We start from the raw sequence: 25,427 nt of genomic DNA, 5'->3' as shown, positions 1-25,427 counted from the left end.
TTCAAGTTGGGCCTCTCATTATGCTTTCGCGATAAAAAGATGGACTCCAAAAATTCTTAGCAGAAGACAGATTCGGATTCTTCCCGTCTTTCCTTGTTTGCGTGACATTAACAGACCCGCTCCAAAGCGTTTTTTTTTTTTTTAGAACTAGGAGTATTTAGAGACAGGGTTACTGCAGCGATCAGACCCCACGATAACCTGCTAACTATTGTAAAGAAACGCAAGCTTAAAATATATGGCTATATACAAGATCCACGGGGCTCGCAAAGACCTTCTTTCAGGGAACAGTACCAGGAAAAAGAAGAAGAGGCAGACAGAGAAAGCGATGGGAGGACAACATAAAAGAATGGACGGGCATGCCATTGAAAGAGGTTTTAAACAAAACAAAAGACAGGCAGGAATGGAGAAAGACGGTCGACAAATCTTGCTTGGTGCCCCAACGGTCCAACAGACTAAGGGATAGGTAGGTAAAGTATTTTATGACGAACAGCACACTCAAAACATGCCCTACTTGCGCTCTGTTTATTAAAATAGTGAGAATAAAGAATTTATTTCTGTAAGCCAGAATGCAGGTCAGCGCAAAACCTAATTCCTTCTAATTTGCTGGTGGGCCGGTGGGAGGGGGGCGACATTTCTTCGTTTGGGTGAAGGTTTCACATGATTGAGGCACTTCAATGTACAATAGACACGTGGAACTATTTTGAAACTTAAGCCCATGGTACGAATCGGGAATTCAAATCGTAAACATTGAAATGGTATGCTAGCGAAGGTCAAGGGTGATGCAATGTCACACTCGTTCTTCTAGTCATGTACTATACTTGAGTCTAGGTTGGAGTAGAATTATTTTTTTTCAAAAGCTGTGACAAAGCTAAAATCGTTCAATAAAGTCCAACTCTAAGTCCTTATGTAGTAGGAATAGCAGATTAATAGGAAACCATTTATTTGATGTGGAACAATGCGGAGTTAGACAATAATTTAAATAAGTGCCGATTGTTTTGTATTAGGTGGGAAAAAAAAAGAGAGAAAAAGAAAAGCGAACAGGGAGAGGGAGAGAGAGAGCAAGAGAGAGATAGCAGGAGAGAAGAGAACGTTAGAATGTCACATTGGCGACGTGGCAACGAGCTATTGGTCTAAACTGCCCACAGGTAGTGACGTTGCAAGTCAGTGTACAGGTCTTCTATAACGATTGGTCTCGGTCGAGAACACGAAAAAAAAGACCTCTGACCTCTAGAGAGAGGAAGTGAAAGTTTTGGGGCAGTCTTTTCTGAAGTAGAGATGACGATCCATTATTTTATCTTATATAATACAAACGTTACTTCAAAAAAGATGATTACGTCCTACGCGTCATGCATTCAGTCATGCATATTAACCAATGACCTAAATTCTGCCAAGTCACTGGTTTTCCTGACTAGCTCAGGCAACCCATTCCATGCTCTAATAGTACATTGAGTACATCGAACTCTGCATGATTTGTCTAGATTGGATATTATTCATGATCAATCCACGTTGTCATTGTGTGCAGCTTTATTACTAGCAACTTATAGCTGGAATTATCTATATCAAGTTATTTCTTTTGTGTAATAAATATAGTCTGCTAACTCAAGTGTTGCCCAATGTGTTTTAATCTTCGTTGTGGTCTAAAGCACGACTCAAGCTTCACATTGCTATAAGGACACAAAACCCAGAGTAGCATCTTCACTAATCAGATGTCACATTAAAAAGGTTACACAGAGAAAGAGAAGAAAGAGAATGAAAAGACAGAAAGTAAGAGAGAGTAGGGCTGGGGTTATTGCTGGGCTGTCGCATTAGAGCTAATCTTAGATTTGGCAGTAGAGAGATTTTTTTTGAACAAAAATGTCTAAGACCAATCGGAAAAATCTTGAAAGACAACAGTCACCCGCTCCATGACTACAACAAGTCGTCGCGAAGTGGGCGACTGCTGTCAATCTAGACTAGAACAGAGCGGTACCAAAACTCGTTCGTTCCTTACTTGTTCAGACTATATCAACGCCACTCGTTAATCAGGAAACACGAAAAGGACCAAGATGCCTGTGTGTACAGGGACATCCTCGCATACCATGGCGCCGCGTCTTCATGCAGGACCTAGGTGTGGAGGAATATTGAAGTCTGTGAGGTCTTGAGTTGTATAGATCTGTGGTGGATGGAGATTTATGTATTGTCTAGTTCAATAGAATAAAAAAAGCATTTTAGTTAGCTAAATGTTGATGTCATTATTTTTGTGTATTCCAATTAGCTAACAAGCAAACCATTTTAGAAATCCTTTTTAACAAAACAGAAGCTTATATAAGGGAAAGAACTCCACACTTACAACTATATCTATCAATAGTGTAAAACTCACTTCTCTTATTCGATATCAAACAAAGTAATTAATTACCAATTATTGACTAATTGGTTACTTTTTTTTTTCAATTGAAGCATGGTTTGTTAGATACAATAAATAATTGTGTTAAACTTGATCCGAGAGTAGGTGTGGGAGAAATAACCGGCTCAATTATCTAAGAGGAAAAAAACATCTGTGAAAACTGAAGAATTCATTTCCCTTGTTGATATAAAAAAAATTAATTACCAGAAATTGGCTGATTATTTGGTTAGTTTTTTTTGTTTTTTTTTTCATTGAATCATGTCTTGTCTATGTGAATGAATAATTGTACAATGTTTCAACTTAATCCGAGAATGGTTGTGTGAAAAATAAAGTGTACACACTTTTGACCAGAGACAGACAGAGAGTTATTATACGATTTGCAAAAATTAATAGAGAGAGAATTACAATTTTCATAGAAGATCCGGTCTGCATTTAACAAGCATCGCAGTGTAGTGGCTGAATGGTAAGCGCTTGGCTTCTGAACCTGGGGTCCTGGGTTCGAATCTCAGTGAAGACTGGGATTTTGCATTTCGGGAGTTTTAGGGCGCTCCTGAATCCACCCAACTCTAATGGGTAACTGACTTTAGTTGGGGAAAGTAAAGCGGTTGGTTATTGTGCTGGCCACATGCTTGTCAATCATGGGCCATAGAAACAGATGACCTTTACATCATCTGCCCTATAGAACGCAAGGTCTGAAAGGGGGACTTAACTTACTTACTTCATCAATAAAATACAGTTAATGAGAGGGGTAAACAAACCTATCTCTTTATGAAGAAATTTAAAGGTGAATTAAAGAAACCTGAAGGAAGATAAAGAATAAAAAGAGAAAAATGAATAGGTTTGAGTCCCTTATCAAAAGCAAAACAAAAAAAACAACATAAAAAACAACTACTTAATGCAGCGGTTCTCAACCTTTTATGCTCGGCGACCCCTTTTTACAATCCCCCACTCTTCTGCGACCCCCGCACACACACCCACATACAGCCAGAAGAATAGACAATAACAATCCTTTTTTTCGATGGTCTAAGGCGACCCCTGGCAAATCGTCAATTGACCCCCAAGGGGGTCGCGACCCACAGGTTGAGAACCCCTGACTTAATGGGATATGTTTTTAAAAAACCCTTGTAACTAGCAGGATCAGGATATATTATCCAAAACTAAAATAATCCTCCTTTGTTGGCTATCAAAACACGATTAATTCCTTGAGACAACCTTCTGACCCATGGAGACTCTGTGAACTTGTAACCCATAATCCTTTAAGGTAAACATAGTTTCCACATCCGAACAACATTTTTGCCTAATCCAATGAAACACAGTTGACAAAACCAACAGATTTGTTACCTTCTAAGTCAACTCTGTAAATAATAAACTGAACACTGATCCATTTAGTTTATACTTATATATATTTTATTAAGATATGAAACCAAAAAAAATGTTTTGATATAACTGTTTCATCTATGTACAAATACAAGACGTCTAAAAATTCAGGGGAGGGAAGGGTTGTAAAAAGGGGAAATAATTCTGCACAACTCTGAATGGGTAAAGGAATGATACAGCAACATATTTCTATACCAGTGGTTATTACATACACGCCAGTATAACACAAAATCTATTATAGTTTCAATTTGTAGCCTAAATAAAAAAAAATAAAAAATTTTGTTTCAGAATGGACAATCTGAACTGGAAACTGCACATATCAGCGCTATAAACGTTTACAAACTTCTTAATATTTATATAAAATGGCATAAAATGTTATTAGATATGTTTATATTGTAGCTGCTAGATATTTCAATGTATAACAACCCTCACAAAGTTAAATAAGCAAATACATATCTGATGTAGGCCTGGAAGGAAAACCCCTCTACGCCGAACACTGGCGAGCCGTACAACATTACAACAATCACCGAGATAATGCAATACTTCTGTTCTAGTGTTAGTACAGTATAACTTCTGATCAACAGATAACGGACTCAAAGGAAGAAAAAAAATCTTATTTGGTAGAAGTACTACAATCTGTATATTATACGAGCATGAATTAGTAATGGCAGTTTTTGTAATAATATATAATAAAACACATTGAACAATACAGAGTGGATAAAACTAAAAAAAAAAGGTGAATGATAATGTACAAGCTGACTATTAAAGCAGGGAAACTATTCAGTTCTAATTCAAACCTCCCTTGCCCCCTCACAACTTACAATATCAAGAATAAGGGATAAACATCAAAATACATCAACAAATATGAACTCTTATTCATTCCTTTCCCAAAGAAGCTAATATTTGAAGACATTGAATAAAAAAAAAATATGGTCATTTCAAATACAAATAATAAATTAAAAAGGCAGACGCCACTGGCTTTAAAAAATACTATTCCCTGATGTAGTCAGAAATAAATTATTCCTATTTGAAATAATAAACTTCAATGATATTTATCACGTTTTGAAGGAACTACTCAAATAATAGCTAAGCTAGTACATTAGTAATGCACTATTGTTAAAACATAACAAAGAAAAAAAGAAAAAGTGGAAACAGAAAATTAAGAATGTGACTTTACATTTTGTGTGTGTACCTGATAAAAATTCCTAAATGAATGGATTAGTTTATTTAAAACTTTATAAAATGAAAAACTTTCTATATTTAGAGCAAGTAATTTTTTAAAAAGCACTTGTATAGTTGACATTTGAAAACAAAAAACATATTTCTTATTAAAGAATAAACACAAAAAAAAAAAATAATGCATGCAAGCCTGATCTGTATAATAAATTATTTACATCAAAAATATATTTAGAAAAAATACATCAGGTGTAAAATATTGTCCTTATCAGCAGATGGAAACTATTCAGGCCCGAATTGGCAAGGCAGATATCTATGGGAATGTTTATTATATGTATTTTCAGATAAGGCAAAAACAAGGGAAATAACTCGTTTAATCTGAGTAGCATGGTATCTTTAATATTTTCTAAGTATAAGTTAGAATAAGTTTTGGAACACTTTCCTTTATAAATTTTGAGTATGACTTAATTTGAAAGAAACAATGTTATAATTTTTTGTTGCATGATTAGTAATTGATATTTAAGATGGGCAAGAAATTATTTTTTTTTATAGTGCAGTATATTATTGTTCTAGAACAGACTTGGGCTACATGAATGTAGAGAAGAAGTATCAGTAGCATGGTACATTTCAATATAAAAATAAACTTTCTAAAAAAAGGAACTTATTTTTCTATGATTTATTTAATCATCAGGCCTTCAGGCTACAACTAATAATATCCTAGAGTGAAGCCATTGATATCTACTAACAGGGAATGTAGCTTTCATTGTGAATAATGGTAATGTTATGATTTCACAAGTTGGTAAACATTTGAAACAGATAACAGTAAACAATGTAAGCCTCAGGCAACAGAAAAGGCCTGCATTGCAAACAAAAAGTGTACAATGCTTCTAGTAAAAGAGAAAAAATAGAACTGCTTACGCAAATTAAACAAAAATAAATTTTGAGTGTTAAGGTGCTTAAGTCAATATCCAGGATTCTAAAAAGGTATAGGCAGTGAAAGTTAAACCAAAACTGTAAAATTAATCAATTTAATGAGCTAACTTCAAGTTAAATAAATCTTATCCCTTCATTAAAAAAAAAAGTTCACTTCAAATAACTTTGCTACCTAGAACTCCCTTTGGAAATAAACATAATATAAACATTAGATGAATCTGGATAGTAATAAGTTGACAGAATGTATACAAAACAAGATCACAATAAACGGCTACTGTACTACCAGTCCAGGGATCTCACACAAACACACTTTCAACTCACTAAAACTAAATCTAGTTATCAACCTAATAACTAAGACTTAGAAAGCTTAGTCTCTACCCAACACAGCAGATATTTTATATATTTATTTTATGCACCAAAATAGAAACAAAAATGATTCAAGATGAAATAAAAGAGGATGACTTGAACTTTTTCTTTTCCAAACCAGGAGAGAAACTGTTTCGAGTAACAGAGAAAATTGAGATGTTACAACAAAACCCTTTAGAGCTGTTAAGGAAAACTGCAAGTTTATTGTACACAACTGTAGGGTGAAGCTTTATTCAAGTTCACCTTTAAGTATAATTATTAAGGACTATAGAAGGATATAGAAAGGAGTAGGTGAATAAGATAGTGGATAATAAAAAATGATTATCTAATAAATGTCTGTACACTATTTACATAGATAAACTTTCAATGTTTAACTTTGATATAAAAAAAAAACCAACTGTACAGGAAATGAGCACACTATATGCCCATCTGGCTGAGACACTAACACACATGGTGACGTCACACTGGTTTAGAGATTGTTTATTGCAATACCATTGCCTAGATGTTCTAAATGTAAAAATAGATTAATGAAATCAATGGCTTCAATTTCCATGTCAAACAGTTGATAGTTTTATTGATTTGGTCTGATAAGTCATTTATAGAAATATGTTAAAGATTGGATCAAATAAAAATGATAAGTGTGGTGAAACAATCTCATTGTGTGAAGAGCTTAATGCATTAAATGAAGCACTGGACTAAATATATGTGAGATCTACCGCAAGAGTCACATTTAGAAATGTAACAATTACAAATATATCCAAGTAGATTGATAATTCAGGTTTCAATGGAATGATTTACAATTTCTTTTTTTTTTTCCATAACAGTTTTTAAAAAAAATATTCCTTCATTTTCTGTTATAGGGCTGTGAACAGATCAGAATGCATCAACATTGCCAAACATAAAATGTAAAAATGATATTATGTAGTTGTAAAAACATTTTTGTTTAAACATATTTGGGCTTTTTTTTTTATTGAACTGAATAGCAAGATCAGTTTATTGTTGTGTATACAGCAAAGCAACATTTGTAAATCACAAGAACAGACTGTACACTGCAATTCTATTGTAATCCATTATACGTATATTATTAAAGTACATAACAATAAAATAAATTGTATCTGTAAATAACTTTTCAATTGCATCTTATAAATATGAAGATCAGGAGACTAGCAATCAGTTAGGGGGAAGAAGAGCTAAGTTGTTGGTGAACAAAAAGGAATTAATTTTTTTTATACAGTTTTGTACTAACAGTGGTACATTTAAAATATGGGGAACAAATGGATCACTGAAAAAAATGTGACCAAAAAAAAAGTTAAAATTGGAAAATTAACTTTCAACTGTTGTTTTTAACATAATTCTAGAACTACAATTCGTATTATCAAACTTTTAATTTTTCAGGTAAGAGTTAGTATTCTGACAGTAAGTAACTATTAACTAATAAATAGATATGTTATCAATATAGTTTAAAAGTTGCAATACAAAATTTACATTTTGGTCTGAGTTAAAAAGTTACTTTTGGATATATATTAAAAGGTGTTACAATTTATAGAATGAATTAATAAAATAATAATAAAAAACGATCTCCAGAATGTTACCAAAATCAAACACAACCGTTGAACTAACATTGAAAATAATTTGTTTCCAAGAGTGTCAATTTTACATTGATATGAAAAAGTAAGCATACATAAACCCAAACAGCTATTATTTTGATATAGAATGAAATTGCTTGCACAAAAAATATCTTAAACAGTTCATGTATTTTAAAATACATTTTCAAGACCAGATCCAGGGAGAAAAAAAAACACCAATACAACTAACAATCATATTGATGTCATATTCACAAATATTGATGAAGGCTATGTACACATGAGGATACAAAAAGTTACTATTAAGTTTGCCACATGTATCAATATTTAACATTAAAAAAATCTCTTCACACCAAAGAGAGACACCTTTGTCTACATTCCTTGATGATACAGTAACAACACAACCACAAAGCATACAAAAAGTTAATTTGTCCTTTCCATTCAACTCTTTGGTTGTTAAATGGCTGATCAAAATAGAGAACTAATTAACACTATAAAGGTGATAGTGTCTGACTGAAGGACGCTTACAACATCACTTGAAGAGCTCTTGTAGTGTCCTACATTGCAACAGACTCACTAGACACATAAAACTGATTGCTAGCAGAATAACCTTAATTTATTATAATAGAATCTCAATCTCTAGATAAAGGAAAATGACAGCAAATTGTCCCTGGCCAAAGCCAACTAATTAAGGAACTATTCAGTTTTACCTCACAACAATTCTGATACAACTCAGGAAGAAAATAAATTTTGGCACAACACTCTAGGATTCATCTAGTTATCAACTTGTGCAATGGATGCAAGCAATTGAAACTGGTTTTTATTTCACTCATTCAAAAGGAAGGCAGTCTTCCACAATGGCCATTTGATGTCAAGATGTTTCTCATCAGACTTTAAACTTAACTGGTCTATTGCTTTACAAGATGAGAAACTTAATCATGGCTTTGACCAAAAAAACAACAACAATAAACACAGAAGTGGACACTGTGCATGCCAGATCATTACTTTGATCTCATAGCAATGGAAGGCATTTTCAGAATGGGACTATTTGCTAGTTTTTAATCTGCTTTGAGATACTTATTGTACGGTTAAGGCCACACAGATGTATTTTTCTAAAATGTTGTGCATTTGTCACATAACAATCATTATCTGTTAAACATCAATAAAAGTAAAATTATATTACATACAAATAATATGAAACTCTTATACTGGGTGTGTTGAATGTTAATTAAACTTATTTTTAGTTGAAACACAACAAACCCAGTTTCTCACAAATACCTTGGTAATGGATTAATTGACAAACATATATACATGAAAATTATTTTGAAGAGTGAAACCACTTACTTTGAAGAAGAGAAAAAAGCTTTAAAAATATTTTTTCATTCTTTACAAACCTTGCCAATCCAGTAAAACTAAATTGGTTCTGTACAAATAAAAACAAATTAATTGAACTAAAAGTACATGCTACAATAACTTAAAACCATATTCTACTTACAACTGAAAAAAAAATAATTTTCACAATGATCTATTGAAATAGTTTGTAGGGAAATATTTTGTATTCTTTTCATACTTTCATCTTTTACAATACACAACCAAGAAATGCACAGCAGTCATAACTCAAGTAATCAAGTAGCAACTACACTTCTGGCATCTGAATCTCAGAGGAATAAATGGATCCATTGTCAGTGATGGCCATTGGCTTCCTGCTCCTGGGTCTGTTATCATAGGTCAGGTCAGCATACCCTAGACCATCATTCTTCAGGTCGAAGGACTGGAAATAGAAGGCACACAGTCTTGTAATAAGGCTAAGCAAAACTAACTCTAATTAGTAGTAAATATAGATTAGGTGTTGTAATTGTTTTTATATATAAAATTATCATTTTAAGCATGCATCTTTTTCACTTGAAATGATAACCAATGTTTTATTTATTTATGGATAACTAAAAATATTAAATTTCTAAAATGTCTGTATAGCGACAAGAGATAGAGCACTATAATCAAAGCGGGAGGCATTATAATTAACATATGAAACAAAAGTAAAAGATAATCTATAAAAGTAAAAAGTAAAGTTTCCCTCTAAGACCATAGGGCAGATGATGTAAAAGTCATCTGTTTCTGTGGCCAACGCTAAAAAGGATGTCATGTGGCAAAGACAACAACCAACAGCCTTCACTTTTTTTCTAAATATTGCCAGGTACACATTAGAGCTGGCTAGACTCTGAGGTGCCCAAAAGATCCCGAAATTAAAAATCCCAATCTTCACCAGGATTCAAACCTGGGACCATACGGTTTAGAAGCCAAGCGCTTAACCACTCAGTTACCATGCCTACAAAAAAGTCATTATTTATTTCTTTAAATTTGATAGTAGTTTTAATTAAATATCTTCAAGTTAATAATAAGTAAAAGATTAAGGGAAAGGTTTTCATCACTACTTAAATAAAGGTTGGCATTTGATAATACACATTTTTAAGCACTATTAGTTTTATGTGTTCAGTATTTAAGTCTTTGTAAGCTTGTTAAGGTACATTATTTCAACCCAACATCCAATTTCGCATGCTTACTGCGAGCCCTTAAAACAAAACCCACTCCACTTACACTGTTGAGACTAGAACTGTTCATTTTCTTCTCTCCAGCCACAAGGTCAGGCTGTGGACTCTTCATGCTGGCATTGGTCAAGTTGATATTGTAGGTGGTGTTGTTACTGGAGGAATCACAAAGAAACATTAATCTAAGCCTTTTATTTTATTCTTATTGAATAAACTTTTAAAAAGGAACTAAAAAAAAAAAATTCAAGAATTAAAAATAATAAGAACAAAATGAAGTGTCAAATTATTTTAATTAGTTGAGTTTTTCTTCCAATTTTTAAAGATTGTAACACTAAGAAAATAAGGATACAAGGTATAAGAAAAGAGAAAAGAACTCTAAACAATATTGTCTACAAATAAATAATAAGTTTAACATGGATACTTACTTGAAGGTCTTTTCAGCAGGCTCTGAAATGAGAAATCAAATTGAATATAAATAATTCTAAAAACCTTAATAAGCATTGGGTCATGATTGAGATCTTGTTAAAGGTTTAACACATAAAGATGACAGGCACTTAATCATTTTAACAAAAATACAATTTTTAAATAATTAAAAAAGAATGAATTTTTTAAAGGCTTTAATGATAGTGTTTTCATAAAAAAAGGCATTAAAATAAAAAAATATTTGTATAATATAGATTTTAAAATGATACAATAACTAATTATTACATACCATTAACAATGGATTTTGGTATATTTTTCTTTCTTCTGTAACACACAATGATGATGATAATTATGGCAATTATCAGGGCACCACCAACACCGACAACTACGCCAATGATAATATTATCTAAATCAGGACACAAAAAATTTCTCATGAAAGTCATTTTTTTACAATGTTATAGAGTAGAGATAAAAATAAAAAGCTGACAACACTACATTTGACTTAGTAACTTGCCAAACACATGATGGTGGTTTCTTTAAACAATAATACCTTTCAACATTTCAACCAAGTGAAGCAAACAGTTCAGAAATATTGTAAAAGCATTACTTAACTGGAGGACATGTCATCTGTCAGTTTTAGTTTGTAACCTTTTTCTGGTTGACTTCACAAAACTTCCTAATCTATCTATAACAAAAAATATCCCTAAAAAAAGCATAACCACACTGGTGTATGCAGCTTTAATGTATCATAATAATTTTAGAATAAAGATGTCTGATCTGCTGATTTAATTCATGCTAAATTAAAGAGACAGAATATAGGCCATTACACATGATACAAACTCAATACAAAAGTATATATTGTACAGTTTAAAAAAGTTTCATTGTTTTAAAATTACTTCACTTCATTCATCTGTTAGGCTTGATTAGTTCCAGAATGTTTTTTTTAAACATTTATTGGCAGCAGTAGGATTTAAACCCAAGTAAGAAATTGCATAGGGAATAGATCATCTCTCAAGATGAAAAATGTCACAGAAGAGAGGAACATAAGACCAATAATTAGAATGCTAAACCACACTTTCAATTTGGTAAATTATTAAAGGCTTACATTCAGAGTTTTCTTTCTCCTAGGTGAGTTACTGTAACCAAAAAAAGGCTACCAAAACCATGTTGCTTTCTGATTTCATTCCCAGTGATGTGCTTCCATTACAGTCAACTATGAAACAACCAGATTTATACTATCAATAAATCAAAAGACCCCTGCCATCCCCATCATCCTGCAGGAGGTTTAGTTTGGACTATGAAGTATTATCTTAAACTCTGAAGGAACATCCGAAACATGTAAATCATGTTACAAAACATTTTCACAAGCATCTTGTAAAGGCGCAAGTGGAGTAATCCAACTAGTCTGAAAGGGTGTTCTTAAAGAGTGACTGACGTACACCTTATCTCCTCTATCACACAGATATGCACACCCACCAGTGTTTAGGTTTGTATTTCACAAATAGATCAGTGCTTTTTTTGTGACGGTATGCACCGGTACGGTATGCACCGGTACGGTTTACCAGCTCCTTTTTCTATATGGGGAAAAAATTATTACTTTTTTATGTATTTTAACGTTTATTATTAATTTATTAGTAGTTAAAAGTTAAGCAATTCATCAGAGTACCAGCACCTATTATTTTTTACAAAAAAAAAAAAAAAAGCACTGAAGTAGAATATGGTAGTAATTTGAAATAAACATACAAGAGAATTAAATACATATAACAAACAAAATATTTAAAAAATCCTTTTAAAAAAAAAAGCTTTTTAACATGGAAGAACTCTGCATTTACAACTATCTCTCTCTATAATAAGGAGTTATTTCCCTTATTCAATATCAAACAAAATAATTCATTATAATGTATATTTCAAAACATTGTATTTAGTATTTGAAATTTCTAAACTCTGCTAAGACTAACGAGTATCAAATATTGTAACTTATTAATGCAATCAGATTACACCAAAATGTAAGCCCAAATTTTATGTTGAAAAATCTTCCTAACTCCAGAGCACTTTCCTGCTTAAGTCTATTTCAATTCTTTAAAAAAAACTGTCTCTCCCAAAAAACATAAACAAAGAATATATGCCAGTATGATAAAAGTAAAATAAAACAAATATGGTTAAGATTAACAAAAAAAAAGAGTATGAAATGGTCCTAACTTTTTATGTATTTTGTGTCTATGGACGCATTTAGTGATTATAGGAAGATTAAAAAATAACCCACTTGTGTTACTAGAATCTGTGTCTCCAGTACTAGCTCCCGTTGAGTCGTTTCCAGTCGGTGGACTAGTCACAGTTGATGTGGTAGTTCTTCGTGTTGTTGTTGTTGTAGGCGCTGGTGTGGTGGCCTTATCTGTAAAAATAATTTAGATATGTATAGAATCTGTAAATGAAATACAGACATTACAAATGTTATAACACTGGCTTTGCATTACAGAATTTTAAATTAATTATAGACATAACCAATTATAAACACAACTCTAGGCTATAGCAATGGAAATATGGAAAGAAAAAGGTATAGCTCTCAACATCATGGCCACATTTTTATATGCTTGTGAGTCTTGGACGCTGACTGCAGAGCTAGAGAGGAGGATCCTAGCAATGGAATTAAGATGCTACAGAATGATCCTATGTATCACATTCAAAGACCGCATCGCAAACAAAGAGATCAGAGATAGGGTAACTACAGCAATTAGAAACCAAAATGACCTGCTACTAAAAAAACGCAAACTAAAACTAAAAATTGAAATTACAAGGTCTTCAGGGCTTGCAAAGACCTTACTTCTGGGAACAGTACCAGGATAAAAAAAAAGAAGAGGCAGAGAAAACAATGGGAAGACGACATAAAAGAATGGATGAGACTGCCATTGAAAGAGGTTCTATCCACATCAAAAGACAGTGAGGAATGGAGAAAGATGGTCAACTAATCTCGCGTGGTGCCCCAAAGGTCCAACAGACTTCAATGCATTTAAAAAAAAAACCCAATGTTTTTAAAGAGTGGAGGCCAAAAAGGTGCCATTTTCTTTAGATAAATGTTCCGGATGGTAGCAACATCATATAATGAGCTCATGACAGTATATGTTATACTTATGTTATGTGAAAATATAAATAGCTATCATAAAAAAATTCTTTTATTTCAATTCGGATCATAAAGTATTACATAGAGCTAGTTTATATCTACTTCTCTTATATATATATATATATATATATATTATAAAGGTATGCATTTCTATTTAATTCTTTACCAAAACTAAACATTTTCTGATAACAAACAAAAAGGTTATTGAAGTTAAATCATAGCAGGTTAATGAAATACATATGAGTACAATGGTATTTCAGAATGTAGAAAATAATTAAAAAAGAGTTAATGAAATACCAAATTTGCTCAATAAATGATTAGTTACAGATTTTTCAAATTTTAAAACATAATTACCCAATTTTATACGATTTAAAATAAAAATTAATTTGAAAATTTTCGTTTTGAGTCTAGAAATATTTTTTCCTTGCATTACATTAAAAACTCCACCCATTGCGTAATTACTATACAATCATCACTGGACTTACTTAAAGTAAACTTAAATCTAAATAGTAATTTTTTTTTTATAAACCAGTAGTTTCTCTTATTGTGAAATTAAGACAATAACAGATTCAGTGCATATTTTGTTTTGAATCTTGCACTACTTACTTATAATGAGTGTAATAGCTCTTGAAGTTGTGTAGGTCACACCTTTCACTACATTGGAAGCTGTGCAGCTAAAAAGAGAAAAGAATTTTAAAAATTACTTTTGTATAGCCCATATTCCATGTTATACCATGTTCAGTGTGCTAGGTTTCCATGTTGCTCTTAGGCAATCAGTAAACACAACTCAGAATTCAAATTTGGTCTTCTATGATAGGTAGCCATGCAGTTTAAGCCTTTCAGCCACACATCTCTTTTATTGTCTTTTCATAATCAAGTGTGTATTAATATATATATATGTTGTAGCTCTGTCTTGCATAGGTGCTTATGGTGTGCAACAGCCACATATTTGATCACTGAAGATGGTCTTGTTGAAGGAGAAAAGGAGAGACTGGATTGTCTTGCATAGGTGCTTATGGTGTGCAACAGCCACATATTTGATCACTGAAGATGGTCTTGTTGACAGGAGAAAAGGAGAGACTGGATTTCTGACTATGCAGTAAGAAGATGATATAATATCTTGGGATAGAACATCAGCAGTGGATGGTTAAGCAAAGTTGAGTAGTGTAGGCTCTCTGTGAGGGTTGTTTGGTCAACAAGTTGTCTAGGGAAATTGCGGAAGGGTTATTTCAGCCACTGGAAGACATTCCTGTTGGTTTGTGAAGGCAACCAGTCTTGAAAACAATCTGAAGGATAGAGATCCACAGACTCTGTGAATCGTATAGGAAAGTGAAGGCAAAGCTGGTGACCCTGCACACAAGGGCTGGAGGACCTGATAATCAAGACTGATATTACTTTTATCACCTGTAATATGCATCATTCATCTCTGACCTTTCTCCCTTGTTGAGTTGCCTGCCTTAGATTTGTTACAATATATATTGTGAGTGTTGGAATGGCTGCTTTAAAACTTTTGCAATCATTTGCCTGAGCCATTCTATCAAAATAATACTCTGAAATTTTTTATAATACACAGAATTCAGTTTTTCACATCAATTACAAGCTCTGTTAGTTTTGCCCTTCTTCTCTTCTCTTGCACTTGTAAATGCAGACAGTTTGGTCATTCACAAAGTAACATTATAAACACTGAGATATTGAATGGGTCAGCCAGGAAATCCAATGACTTGGCAGAGTGTAAGTCATTGATTAACATGAATGATTCTAATTGACCTAGGGACTCTTTTATGTATTTTATACGATAAGATAGAAATGGTGAGGCAAAAACAAAAATGTAACCAGTTTGTTTACAAGTTTGTATTTTGTATATAAATATATATAACCAAAATATTTGGTTACATAATGAAATGCCCACAGATCGAGTTGCTTGTTGTAAGCAATTAAACTGTGCAGAAAAAAAAAAGCATATCCTTAAATAAAAGGTTTTTAATCTAAAAGTAAATTAACTCTTAAAATCTAGAATACATTTTTTTTTAAATTTTAGGACTAAAGTCATCATTATTTGATCATTATCAGACACTATGATATTGTTAAGCAATTAGCTTAACTCATTATATTATGTATTTTTAATATCCATAATTCACCCACTCAGATTGATTATTAAAGAACACCAAGCTGTACGATAAGGTTAAAATATTAGAAGGAAAGAAATGAAGACTATTTCTTCAATACTGCCTATTTCAAATCGTGAAGTCAAGGGATGACTAATAAATCTTGGAAAACTATTACAATGTAGAATGGTTCTACATAAAAAATACTCTGGAATAAAAAAAAATTGATATTCACTTAGATGCTTATATCAACAGTAAAACTTACTTGTAGTCACCAGCATCAGTTGATAAATTTAAATTGGTTAGTCTCAGAACACTAACTAATCCATCCATTTCACTTGTCAGTGTTCTATTGTCATCCACTTTAGTCCAAGTAAAAGTTGGTAATGGATTTGCCTCAACAGAACATCTTAGGGAAATGTCATCTCCTTCATATAGTGCAGTGCTTGGCACTATGGTCGATTGTATATTGGATACTGGATCTGATAGTAATTTAGACACGAATGAAAAACACATTGGCTTTTAATTTGTCTCTTAACAAAAAACAGCAGGAATGTATTTTAAATTCTTAAAATGTAAAAATGTTTTAATAATAGGGCATTATATCAACACATTGTAAATAGCAATCTTCATCACAGTTTCAAATGACTCTAAATTTAAGAGCAGGATATAACCAAAAACTAATTTAATTAAGAAATAGTAAATTTAAAAAAATGTATGACAATAATTTGTGTAAAATCTATAATTTCAAAACAATTTTTCAAATCCTAATTTACTCTTTTTCATGAGTGTAAGATATTGAATGACACACAAATATAGAAATTAAAATCTCATCCTAGAGAGGGTCATTAAACAGTTAAACAAGTTTGATAGAATATTTTACTTTTGAAAAATTGAAGGCATAGAGACCTAAGTTGATGCCCAATAAACACAGCAATCAGAATGTATTACAACTTTTTATTGATGTTTGTGATTCTAGCAAAATGATATCTGTTGTAGAGAGTGTGTGTTGAGGCAGTGATGATTGTATATTCAATGGGAGATTGGGCTTGGCATAGATAAAAGAAAAAAAAAGAAGCATATAATTTTTTAAAAGTTGTCTTGTGCCATTTGGTTTTATATAATAGTTTAGATGAAATTTTATAATCAAGAAGATTGCATTTGATTTTTGAGGTAATTATCTTTTAACATAGTTTACATATGAAATATAAGTTTTGTTCCAAAACAAAACAATTTTTCTGTTATTAACTAATTCTTAGGAAACAAGGTTACAAAAGACAGTTTGTGTGGAAACACAGAACTCAAAATCGGCCCCCGAAGTGGTCCACATAGGCAGGCTTCAATATTTTCTGAAAGAACATCAGAATGAAATTATATCAAAGACTAATGAGAGATAAGAATGGAGAAAGAAGGTTAACAGATCTTGTGTTGTGCCCCAACGGTCCAGCAGATCAAAGGATAGGTGAAAGTGAATGTAAAGTTAGATGTGACCTTGTGGTCTATATAGGGCAGATGATGTTAAGTTCATCTGTTTTTGGCCTACGGTTAACGAGGGTGTCATGTAGCCAGCACAACGACCAACCGCCTTTACTTTTCCCCAACTAATGTCAGGTACCCATTAGAGCTGAGTGGACTCAGAGGCGCCCAAAGATTCCAAAGTTAAAAATCCCAGTCTTCACCAGGATTCGAACCAGGGACCCCCGGTTCGGAAGCCAAGTGCCTTACCACTTTAACTGATGTCTTATAATTGATCTAATTTTTTGAAAAAGCTCAATCTCTTATTCAAATCCTCAAAAAAAAAAAAAAAAGAATCTGCAATAAAAGAAAAGTTCAGGAAAATGAAGTTTATAAGATTACTATTCTTTTTAAATTACGTGTAACTTATAATGCATACTAATTAGCTTTTTCTCTTTAAAAAAATACTTGCATAACTGATTTTGAAAATTAGATTTTTTGCTTTTAGAAAAAAAAAAGTAGCTGTTGCATCAGAACTTTGAATGGTCTAAAATATTGTGATGTCCGATTTTCAATATATTTTCTAGTTTACGAGATCTAAATGGGACGGACGGACAGACATTTCACACAAAACTAATAGCACCTTTTCCCCTTTCGGGGGCCGCTAAAAATGTTGATGACCAATGTTATAATACTGTCAAACTACTAAATATACTTACAAACAATATTGACAGTGGCAGTCAAATTACACCACTGAGCTGTTGGATTAGTGCATGAGTCATCAGATGATGGCGAGAAATCTTGATTGATAACAAAACAAGCTAAACTGATATTAGGATTGTTTCTGCTGGTTTTTAGAAGAGCAATGCTTCGATTCCTTACTGTACATATGTCATCTCCAGGCTGGACAACTATATAATTAAACATTAAAACAATTTTAAACAGGTTAACATTTAATTATTTCAAACATTTCACTGAACTACATTCTTGGATGCATTCAGTCACAGCACAACCATAGTTCTTGTTGAACAGCATTTCTCTTACAGCTATTTAGCCTGTTAGCTGTTAACCCCGTAGCTACCAAAGCGCGGATTGTGATACTGATCATACTTTAGTGTCCTGCCGACAAGACTGCTGCCAACTAAGATCCACACATCACAGGGAAAAAGAAAATCACGCCTGAATATTACTAGCACAAAAAATCCTGATCTTTGCACCGAATTTGAGAACAAATTAGAGGAAGCTTTTAAAAACTTCTCTGTGACTGAGGTAGAAAAAAGCTGGACGTTTATGCGTGATACAATCTACCAAACATCATCACTGGTCTTTGGAAACAAAACCAAGAAAAGCGAAGACTAGTTTGAAGCTAGTCTACCAGAAATGGAAACTGCCACTACAAACAAGAGAGCAGCCATGTTAATCTACAAGAAGGATCCCACCCCAAGCAACTTAAAAAGGCTCAGAGCTGCACGTAACAATGCCCAAAGAGTAGCGAGACAATGTGCTAACAAATACTGGCAGGAGCTATGCGAAGATATTCAATCTTGTGCCGACTGTGGTAACTTAAGAGGACTATATGAGGGCATGAGAAAAGCCTTTGGACCTCACACCAGCAAGTGTGCTCCGCTCAAGTCAAAAGATGGCTCAATCATCAGCGATCGTGCGCTGCAAATGGAACGATGGGTAGAACACTATGCAGAACTCTACCAGATTGAAAACGCCATCTCACCAAATGCTGTTTCCAACTTCCCATCACTTTCAGTTTTGACGGAATTAGACGAAACGCCCTCAGTAAAGGAGCTGAGCATTGCCATTGACATGCTTGCACATGGGAAAACACCCGGAGGAGATGGCATTCCTGCTGAAGTAATTCAGGCTGGAAAACATGCCCTAATCAAACCACTCCATGAACTGCTAAGCTTGTGCTGGGAACAAGGAATGGTCCCCCAGGAATTGAAAGACTCCAACATTGTTAAGATTTATAAAAATAAAGGCGACCGCTCTGATTGTAACAATTACAGAGGCATCTCACTGCTTAGCATAGTCGGAAAGGCTTTTGCTAGAGTATTACTAAAGCGATTACAGATCCTGGCAGATCGTGTTTATCCAGAGTCGCAGTGTGGCTTTAGGGCAGGTAGATCTACAACAGATATGATTTTCTCTCTTCGGCAGCTACAGGAGAAGAGCAGAGAACAAAAGCAGCCCCTCTTCATAGCATTTATTGATTTGACCAAGGCCTTTGACCTTGTTAGCAGAAGCGGTCTGTTTGCTGTACTAGAGAGAATCGGCTGCCCAAATAAGTTAAGAAAACTAGTGTCAGCTTTTCACGAAAATATGCAGGGCACCGTTCAGTTTGAAAATTCTTCCTCCAGGCCATTCTCCATTAAGAGCGGTGTAAAACAAGGATGTGTACTGGCCCCTACACTATTTGGCATTTTCTTCTCAGTCGTACTATCCAGTGCTTTTAAATCCCTGGAAGACGGAATATAAATCCATAGCAGATCCGATGGAAGGCTCTTAACCTGGCACGTCTTAAAGCCAAAACGAAAAGGCGTCGTATCTTGATAAGGGAGCTGCTGTTTGCCGATGACGCGGCACTCGTATCTCACTCACAAGGAGGTCTACAGAAGCTAGTGAACGCCTTAGCAGCTGCTTGTCAAGAGTTTAGCCTTACTATAAGTCTCTCCAAGACCGAAATCCTGGCACAAGACATCGCAGAAATACCTATAATACAAATTGGGAACCACACCCTTTCAGTGGTGCAGGAATTTACCTACTTGGGTTCAACAATTGTCAGTAACCTAGACTTAGACATCGAGCTGACAAAAAGGATAGGAAAAGCTACCACAGCATTGGCAAAACTCTCCAAGCGCGTCTGGGAAAATGGTAAATTGACCACAGCGACCAAAATCCTAGTCTACAACGCCTGTGTTGTGAGCACTCTCCTTTATGGCAGTGAAAGCTGGTCAACATACATGTACCAAGAGCACAGATTGAATAGTTTCCACTTGCGCTGCCTGAGACGCATAATGGGCATCTCTTGGATGGACCATGTCTCCAATCAGGAAGTTTTAAGATTGGCCAATATGAACAGCATGTATGCTCTCCTGACACAAAGAAGATTACGCTGGCTCGGACATGTCACCCGCATGCCAGATGGTAGAATCCCGAAAGATATCTTATATGCTGAGCTTGTGGAAGGAGTCAGACCCAAGGGCCGCCCAAGACTAACATATAGAGATGTCTGCAAGCGAGACATGAGAGCCTCAGGCATCAGCGAAAGTATGTGGGAAAACATAGCCAAAGACCGGAGTGCATGGAGACAGACTGTGCGTGCTGGGACAACCCTTGCTGAGAATAAAAGAATTGAAGCGGCTTTAATCAAGAGGGATAAAAAGAAAGCTGCCCTGTCTGCTAGCCCTAAATCAGAGGCATACACATGTACGAATTGTGGTAAAGTCTGCCGTTCTAGAATTGGCTTGATTGGCCACACCAGATTCTGCCCCGTCTCAAGATTAAGCCAAAACCAGTGACTCATTTGGGCGCATCCATTGCCTTTCGAGACAAAAGGAGCCATATATATATTTAGCCTGTTCTAAAGAAGCATTCTCAACCACATACATCGCAAACAAAATAGTGCCACAGTAGGTTTAAAGAGTCATTCTTTTTCACCATCACATATCCCACAGAATGTACAACTGGATAAAAGAATATCTAAATAATTGAAATGCTTTAGTTTGCATGTAAGGACAAAGAAGTCACACAGTGGGTATAAAAAAATGGGGTCCCCCAGAGAGGAGTCCTCTCCCCAACACTTTTCCCAATATTCATAAACGATCTAAATCAAAATTTACCTAAATATGTATATTATTTAAAGATATTATCTAACCATTAGTGCTGCTAATAATAATGTCTGAAGGTGACGGAGTAAATAGTATTCCATTCTGGTAAGTTTTCCAAACAATCTGTCCCACATTTGGATAGCCCAGAGTAGCAGTGCATGAAACATTAATGTTTGAGTTTTCTATAACTTCAGTCTGGTCAATGGTTAATGCTGGACTTGATGGAGGAACTGAATAAAAAAATAACAACAACAAAAGATTAAATTTTTATATTGAAATTAAACCAGTATAAAATATTCCAAGAATGACTTTTTTATCAAAATATAATGTGTTGCTAGATATCTCTTTGTTTCACCATTTAATTAATGTAAAAACTCATTCATATTTTTAAAAGATGGTTTTGAGCCTGTAAATCATTGTCTCAAAGTGTCAATGCAATGATTCATGTTAAGTAACAGAAAGGTTGGGTTTGCTATGAAATAAAAAAAAAAATTTGAATCCACAGTTTAAAATGTGTTGTATAGAAAAAAACAACAACAATACAACACAACTGCATCATATTTGATGGAATAAAAATGTAAGTTTAAGCCTTTGTAATATTAACATCATTTGACCTGTTAACCACTGTCAAAAAACATAAACTTAAACTCTATGGCAACATCATAAGGTTCTTAAGCTACTCCAAGACCTTCCTTCAGGGAACAGTACGAGGAAGAAGAAGAAAAGGAAGACAGAAAGCAATGGAAAGATATCAAAGAATGGATGGGCCTGTCATTGAATGAAATTCTATCCAAGGCTTAGGACAGAGAGGAATGGAGAAAGTTGATTGCCCTGGCCCAATAGTTTAACAGTCGAGACTAAGGAATAGGTGAAGGTAAAAGTGAATGTTAACATGTCTTCACCTTCGCCTTCCCTTAGTCTGTTGGACGGTTGGGGCACCACACAAGATCTGTCAACTGTCTTTCTCTATTCTACTAGAGATAAAATTTTACAAATGAAATTTTTTGTTTCTTTTAAACTATATAGATTTAGAATCAAAAGAATATTTAAAATGCTATTGAAGTTGACAACTAAACACTTTGGGTTAAAAATGTATATCTATAAATACAACTGTAATGTTGACCTAAATTTAATTTCCATATGAAGACATTTAGGCCTATAATTAAAGCAAATGTAGTGTAGTTCTAAAACGTTTTAAAAATACACATTTGAAGGTGAATTAAATTATCAAAAGAATTTTGTATGGTCATGTCTAAAACCAAGAAGTTATCTTTCAGAACATTATAGTCTTGGCCAAACAAAAAATGCAAGCAATGACATTGTCACCTATGACCTACATGTTGTATCTTTATAGGCATACACGCACATATTGAACATTCATATATTGGTAGAGATTTAAAAACAAAAAGCAATTCTTAGCTATTGAAACTAGTAAATTTTATACTATCTTAAATCTTATACAGATGTTACTTCAAAAAAAGAAGATGATTACATCCTATGCGTGTCCCTGGGTCAATCTAGTCATAAATGTTAATCAATGACTCAAAACTTAATAGATCTAGAATCTAAGAAATGTTCAAGCCACTGTTGTCAATGAATAAAGACTTAAAAGTAAAACTAAAAATATAGTTGTTTTTCTATAATATAGTCTTAACTTGGATCTAGTAGTAAGCTAAAGGATCAACTTGTTTATTAAAAAATCTAAAATAAAGATTTATTTTAATTAAAATTAATTAATTTATCAGATATGAAAATAAGAATGAGAAAAAAAAAGGCTTACTTTTTATTCTTAAAACTGTGTCTGCTTGTTGGAATTGACCAGTTGGAGTAAACAGAATAACCTGACAGCTATATGTTGCTTCATCTAAACATTCCAAGTTGCCTATAGTCATTGAAATATTTCCCACTCCATTTACAGTTGTGAATCTGTCAGGAGACGTTGGAACACTTTTGACACATGAGTATGAGTTAGTTCTATAAACAGTGCATGTAAAATAGTTTGTGTCATTTTTCTTGATATTTACAACACCAGCTTCTTCACTGCCACTAGTAGTCCAGGCACAGTTGAGAACTGCACTTTTTCCTTTAATATTGTCACTTGGATAAGTCAATGTTGATTTTACATCTAGGGCAGTGACATCATACAAAGTCATCATGACAACTGGAAAAGAACAAAAATATAGTGAAAATGTGTTAATATTGCTAGGAAATATACATTAATTAAAAAAATACTGTATATGATATATAATATACAAATGTGTGTACAATATTAAAAACAGACTTAAAAACAAAACTAAGATAATGCATTACTATCTTTCCAAGCAATCACATTGAATAAATATTTGAAACTGATATTGACTCGAGTTTTGCTAGAAACACCTTTCAACAGTAAGCTCCAGGTAAAGTTCTTATTATCATTTTATGGAAATAAGTCATACCCTTAAAAAAAAAAGTGGTAAATGCATAGGTCCCTTTAGACAGGTAAAAACTTTTTTATGACAATCAAAAACACAACTGTGTGCCTTTAAAACCAGTCTTGCAGATACCAACTGGCACAAATGAACATGTGTATAATCTATTTTTACTTATTTATATATTATATATGTCAGTATGCACAAATGACTGGAAGTGTGTTAGTTTTTAGATGAGAACCGAGGCCAGTGTGTCATATATGCTATCAAGTTCATGTTCGTCTTGACCGAGTTATTTAATGTTTTGTTATTACAGCTTAACCCAGGTACACCTAGACCTAGAATCTAATGTAGTTTCAATAGTGCTAAACATAATAAAAACACAAACCCTTCAACCCTACTTTGACATCAGATTTGTTTTTACTATGCATATGAATAGATTAATATCATATCTATTAGACAAATGGATTTTATAAATACTTTCAGCTTTTTTACAGAGCTATAAAATTCAAACTTAAAAAATAGTGTTAACTAGACTTAAGAATGTTTGGAAATGTGACTTTTTAATATATGCCTCTTAAGAATCTGACTATCCAGGCTCTCAGTAAACTTCAACACACGACACCACAAACTCAAAGAACTTGTCAACTCAAGAGCTCCAAAATAACATAACAGTTTAATGTTCAATGAATCACAGCCAATACTGTACAATTGGCAAAACGTAACACTGACAGTATAAATGTTTCACCGTTAACAACTGCACTGTCATATTAACTCAGTACTGCTGTATCAAACTCAGCCCGATCTGCCTAGTCTCAGACTTGCACTGGGTTAAACTGTTCAGGAATGACTTCACACACTGGGCTTGTTGTAGAGGAATTGATCATCAAGATGTCGACTCATACTTGCGAAGTATCTTGACTTTACTCAGCACCAAACTGTCATACAGAACAACACTAAACCAGTCGTCCTGACTATGACACCTATGCTCTTTATATAGGATCGCTGCTGGCCTTCCAGAAACCAAAGGAACATCACTGGTTGATCACTTACATACATACGAAATGACTGGTATGAGTACTGTTCACTTTAAATGTTTCTTTAAACTTTTTTGCCCATCATTGCGGTTTACCATCGCCACTCATCACAGTTGACCACTCCTCAAGCGCTGGCCTGGGTGATTTGCAATTGCTGACTACACACACACAAATCTAACGGCATTATCATAATTTTTTTCCACAAATATATCTAGATCTTTATTTCATTTAAATTATTTGGATTAAGAAAAATATTATATAGCGATTCTAGATAAATTCACCTTCACCATTAGTCTGGGGCACAACACAAGATCTGTTGGCTATTTTTCTCCATTCCAGTCTTTTGCCTTGAATAGAATTTCTCTCCATTCTTTTATGATATGTTCCCATCATTTTTTCAGTCTGCCTCTTCTTCTATTTCCTGGTGTCACTTGTTTATTATGTTTGTTTGATTTGATGATCTTGATGATATAAACTTGTGACATATGCAGGTTTGGAGGTGCCGTAATTATAGTTCAAACACTTTAATAATCAATGAAGTAACAAAGTGCTGATATGTTTTTCTAGAGATTTAATTACTTTAAACTCAAACTTGAAACAATAAATGTATGTACAAAGATATATAAAGCAGATACATGATACAGTAACAATGATCAATAAAATGAGTAACTA

General features: G+C 33.6%; 1 protein-coding gene across 2 annotated transcripts in view; it reads right to left on the bottom strand.

Moving 5' to 3' along the window:
* Positions 1-7,450: 7,450 nt before the first annotated feature.
* LOC106073590 (uncharacterized) overlaps positions 7,451-25,427 on the bottom strand; it is a 29,966-nt gene continuing 11,989 nt past the window's right edge. For both annotated transcript variants that reach the window (XM_056010522.1, XM_056010521.1), the window contains exons 3-12: positions 23,088-23,468; positions 21,355-21,537; positions 18,185-18,376; positions 16,276-16,492; positions 14,512-14,579; positions 13,051-13,179; positions 11,077-11,193; positions 10,790-10,811; positions 10,414-10,519; positions 7,451-9,589 (exon numbers count right to left, since the gene is read on the bottom strand). In XM_056010522.1, coding sequence (XP_055866497.1) covers positions 9,455-9,589; positions 10,414-10,519; positions 10,790-10,811; positions 11,077-11,193; positions 13,051-13,179; positions 14,512-14,579; positions 16,276-16,492; positions 18,185-18,376; positions 21,355-21,537; positions 23,088-23,468 — 1,550 coding nt within the window. In that variant the 3' untranslated portion in view covers positions 7,451-9,454. The remainder of the gene's footprint in view (positions 9,590-10,413; positions 10,520-10,789; positions 10,812-11,076; positions 11,194-13,050; positions 13,180-14,511; positions 14,580-16,275; positions 16,493-18,184; positions 18,377-21,354; positions 21,538-23,087; positions 23,469-25,427) is intronic.

The sequence above is a fragment of the Biomphalaria glabrata genome, chromosome 14 (assembly GCF_947242115.1).
Source record: "Biomphalaria glabrata chromosome 14, xgBioGlab47.1, whole genome shotgun sequence".
Classification (NCBI taxonomy): domain Eukaryota; kingdom Metazoa; phylum Mollusca; class Gastropoda; family Planorbidae; genus Biomphalaria; species Biomphalaria glabrata.
Note: the sequence above shows the minus strand (reverse complement) of the source record. Positions and strands in the feature narration are given on the sequence as shown.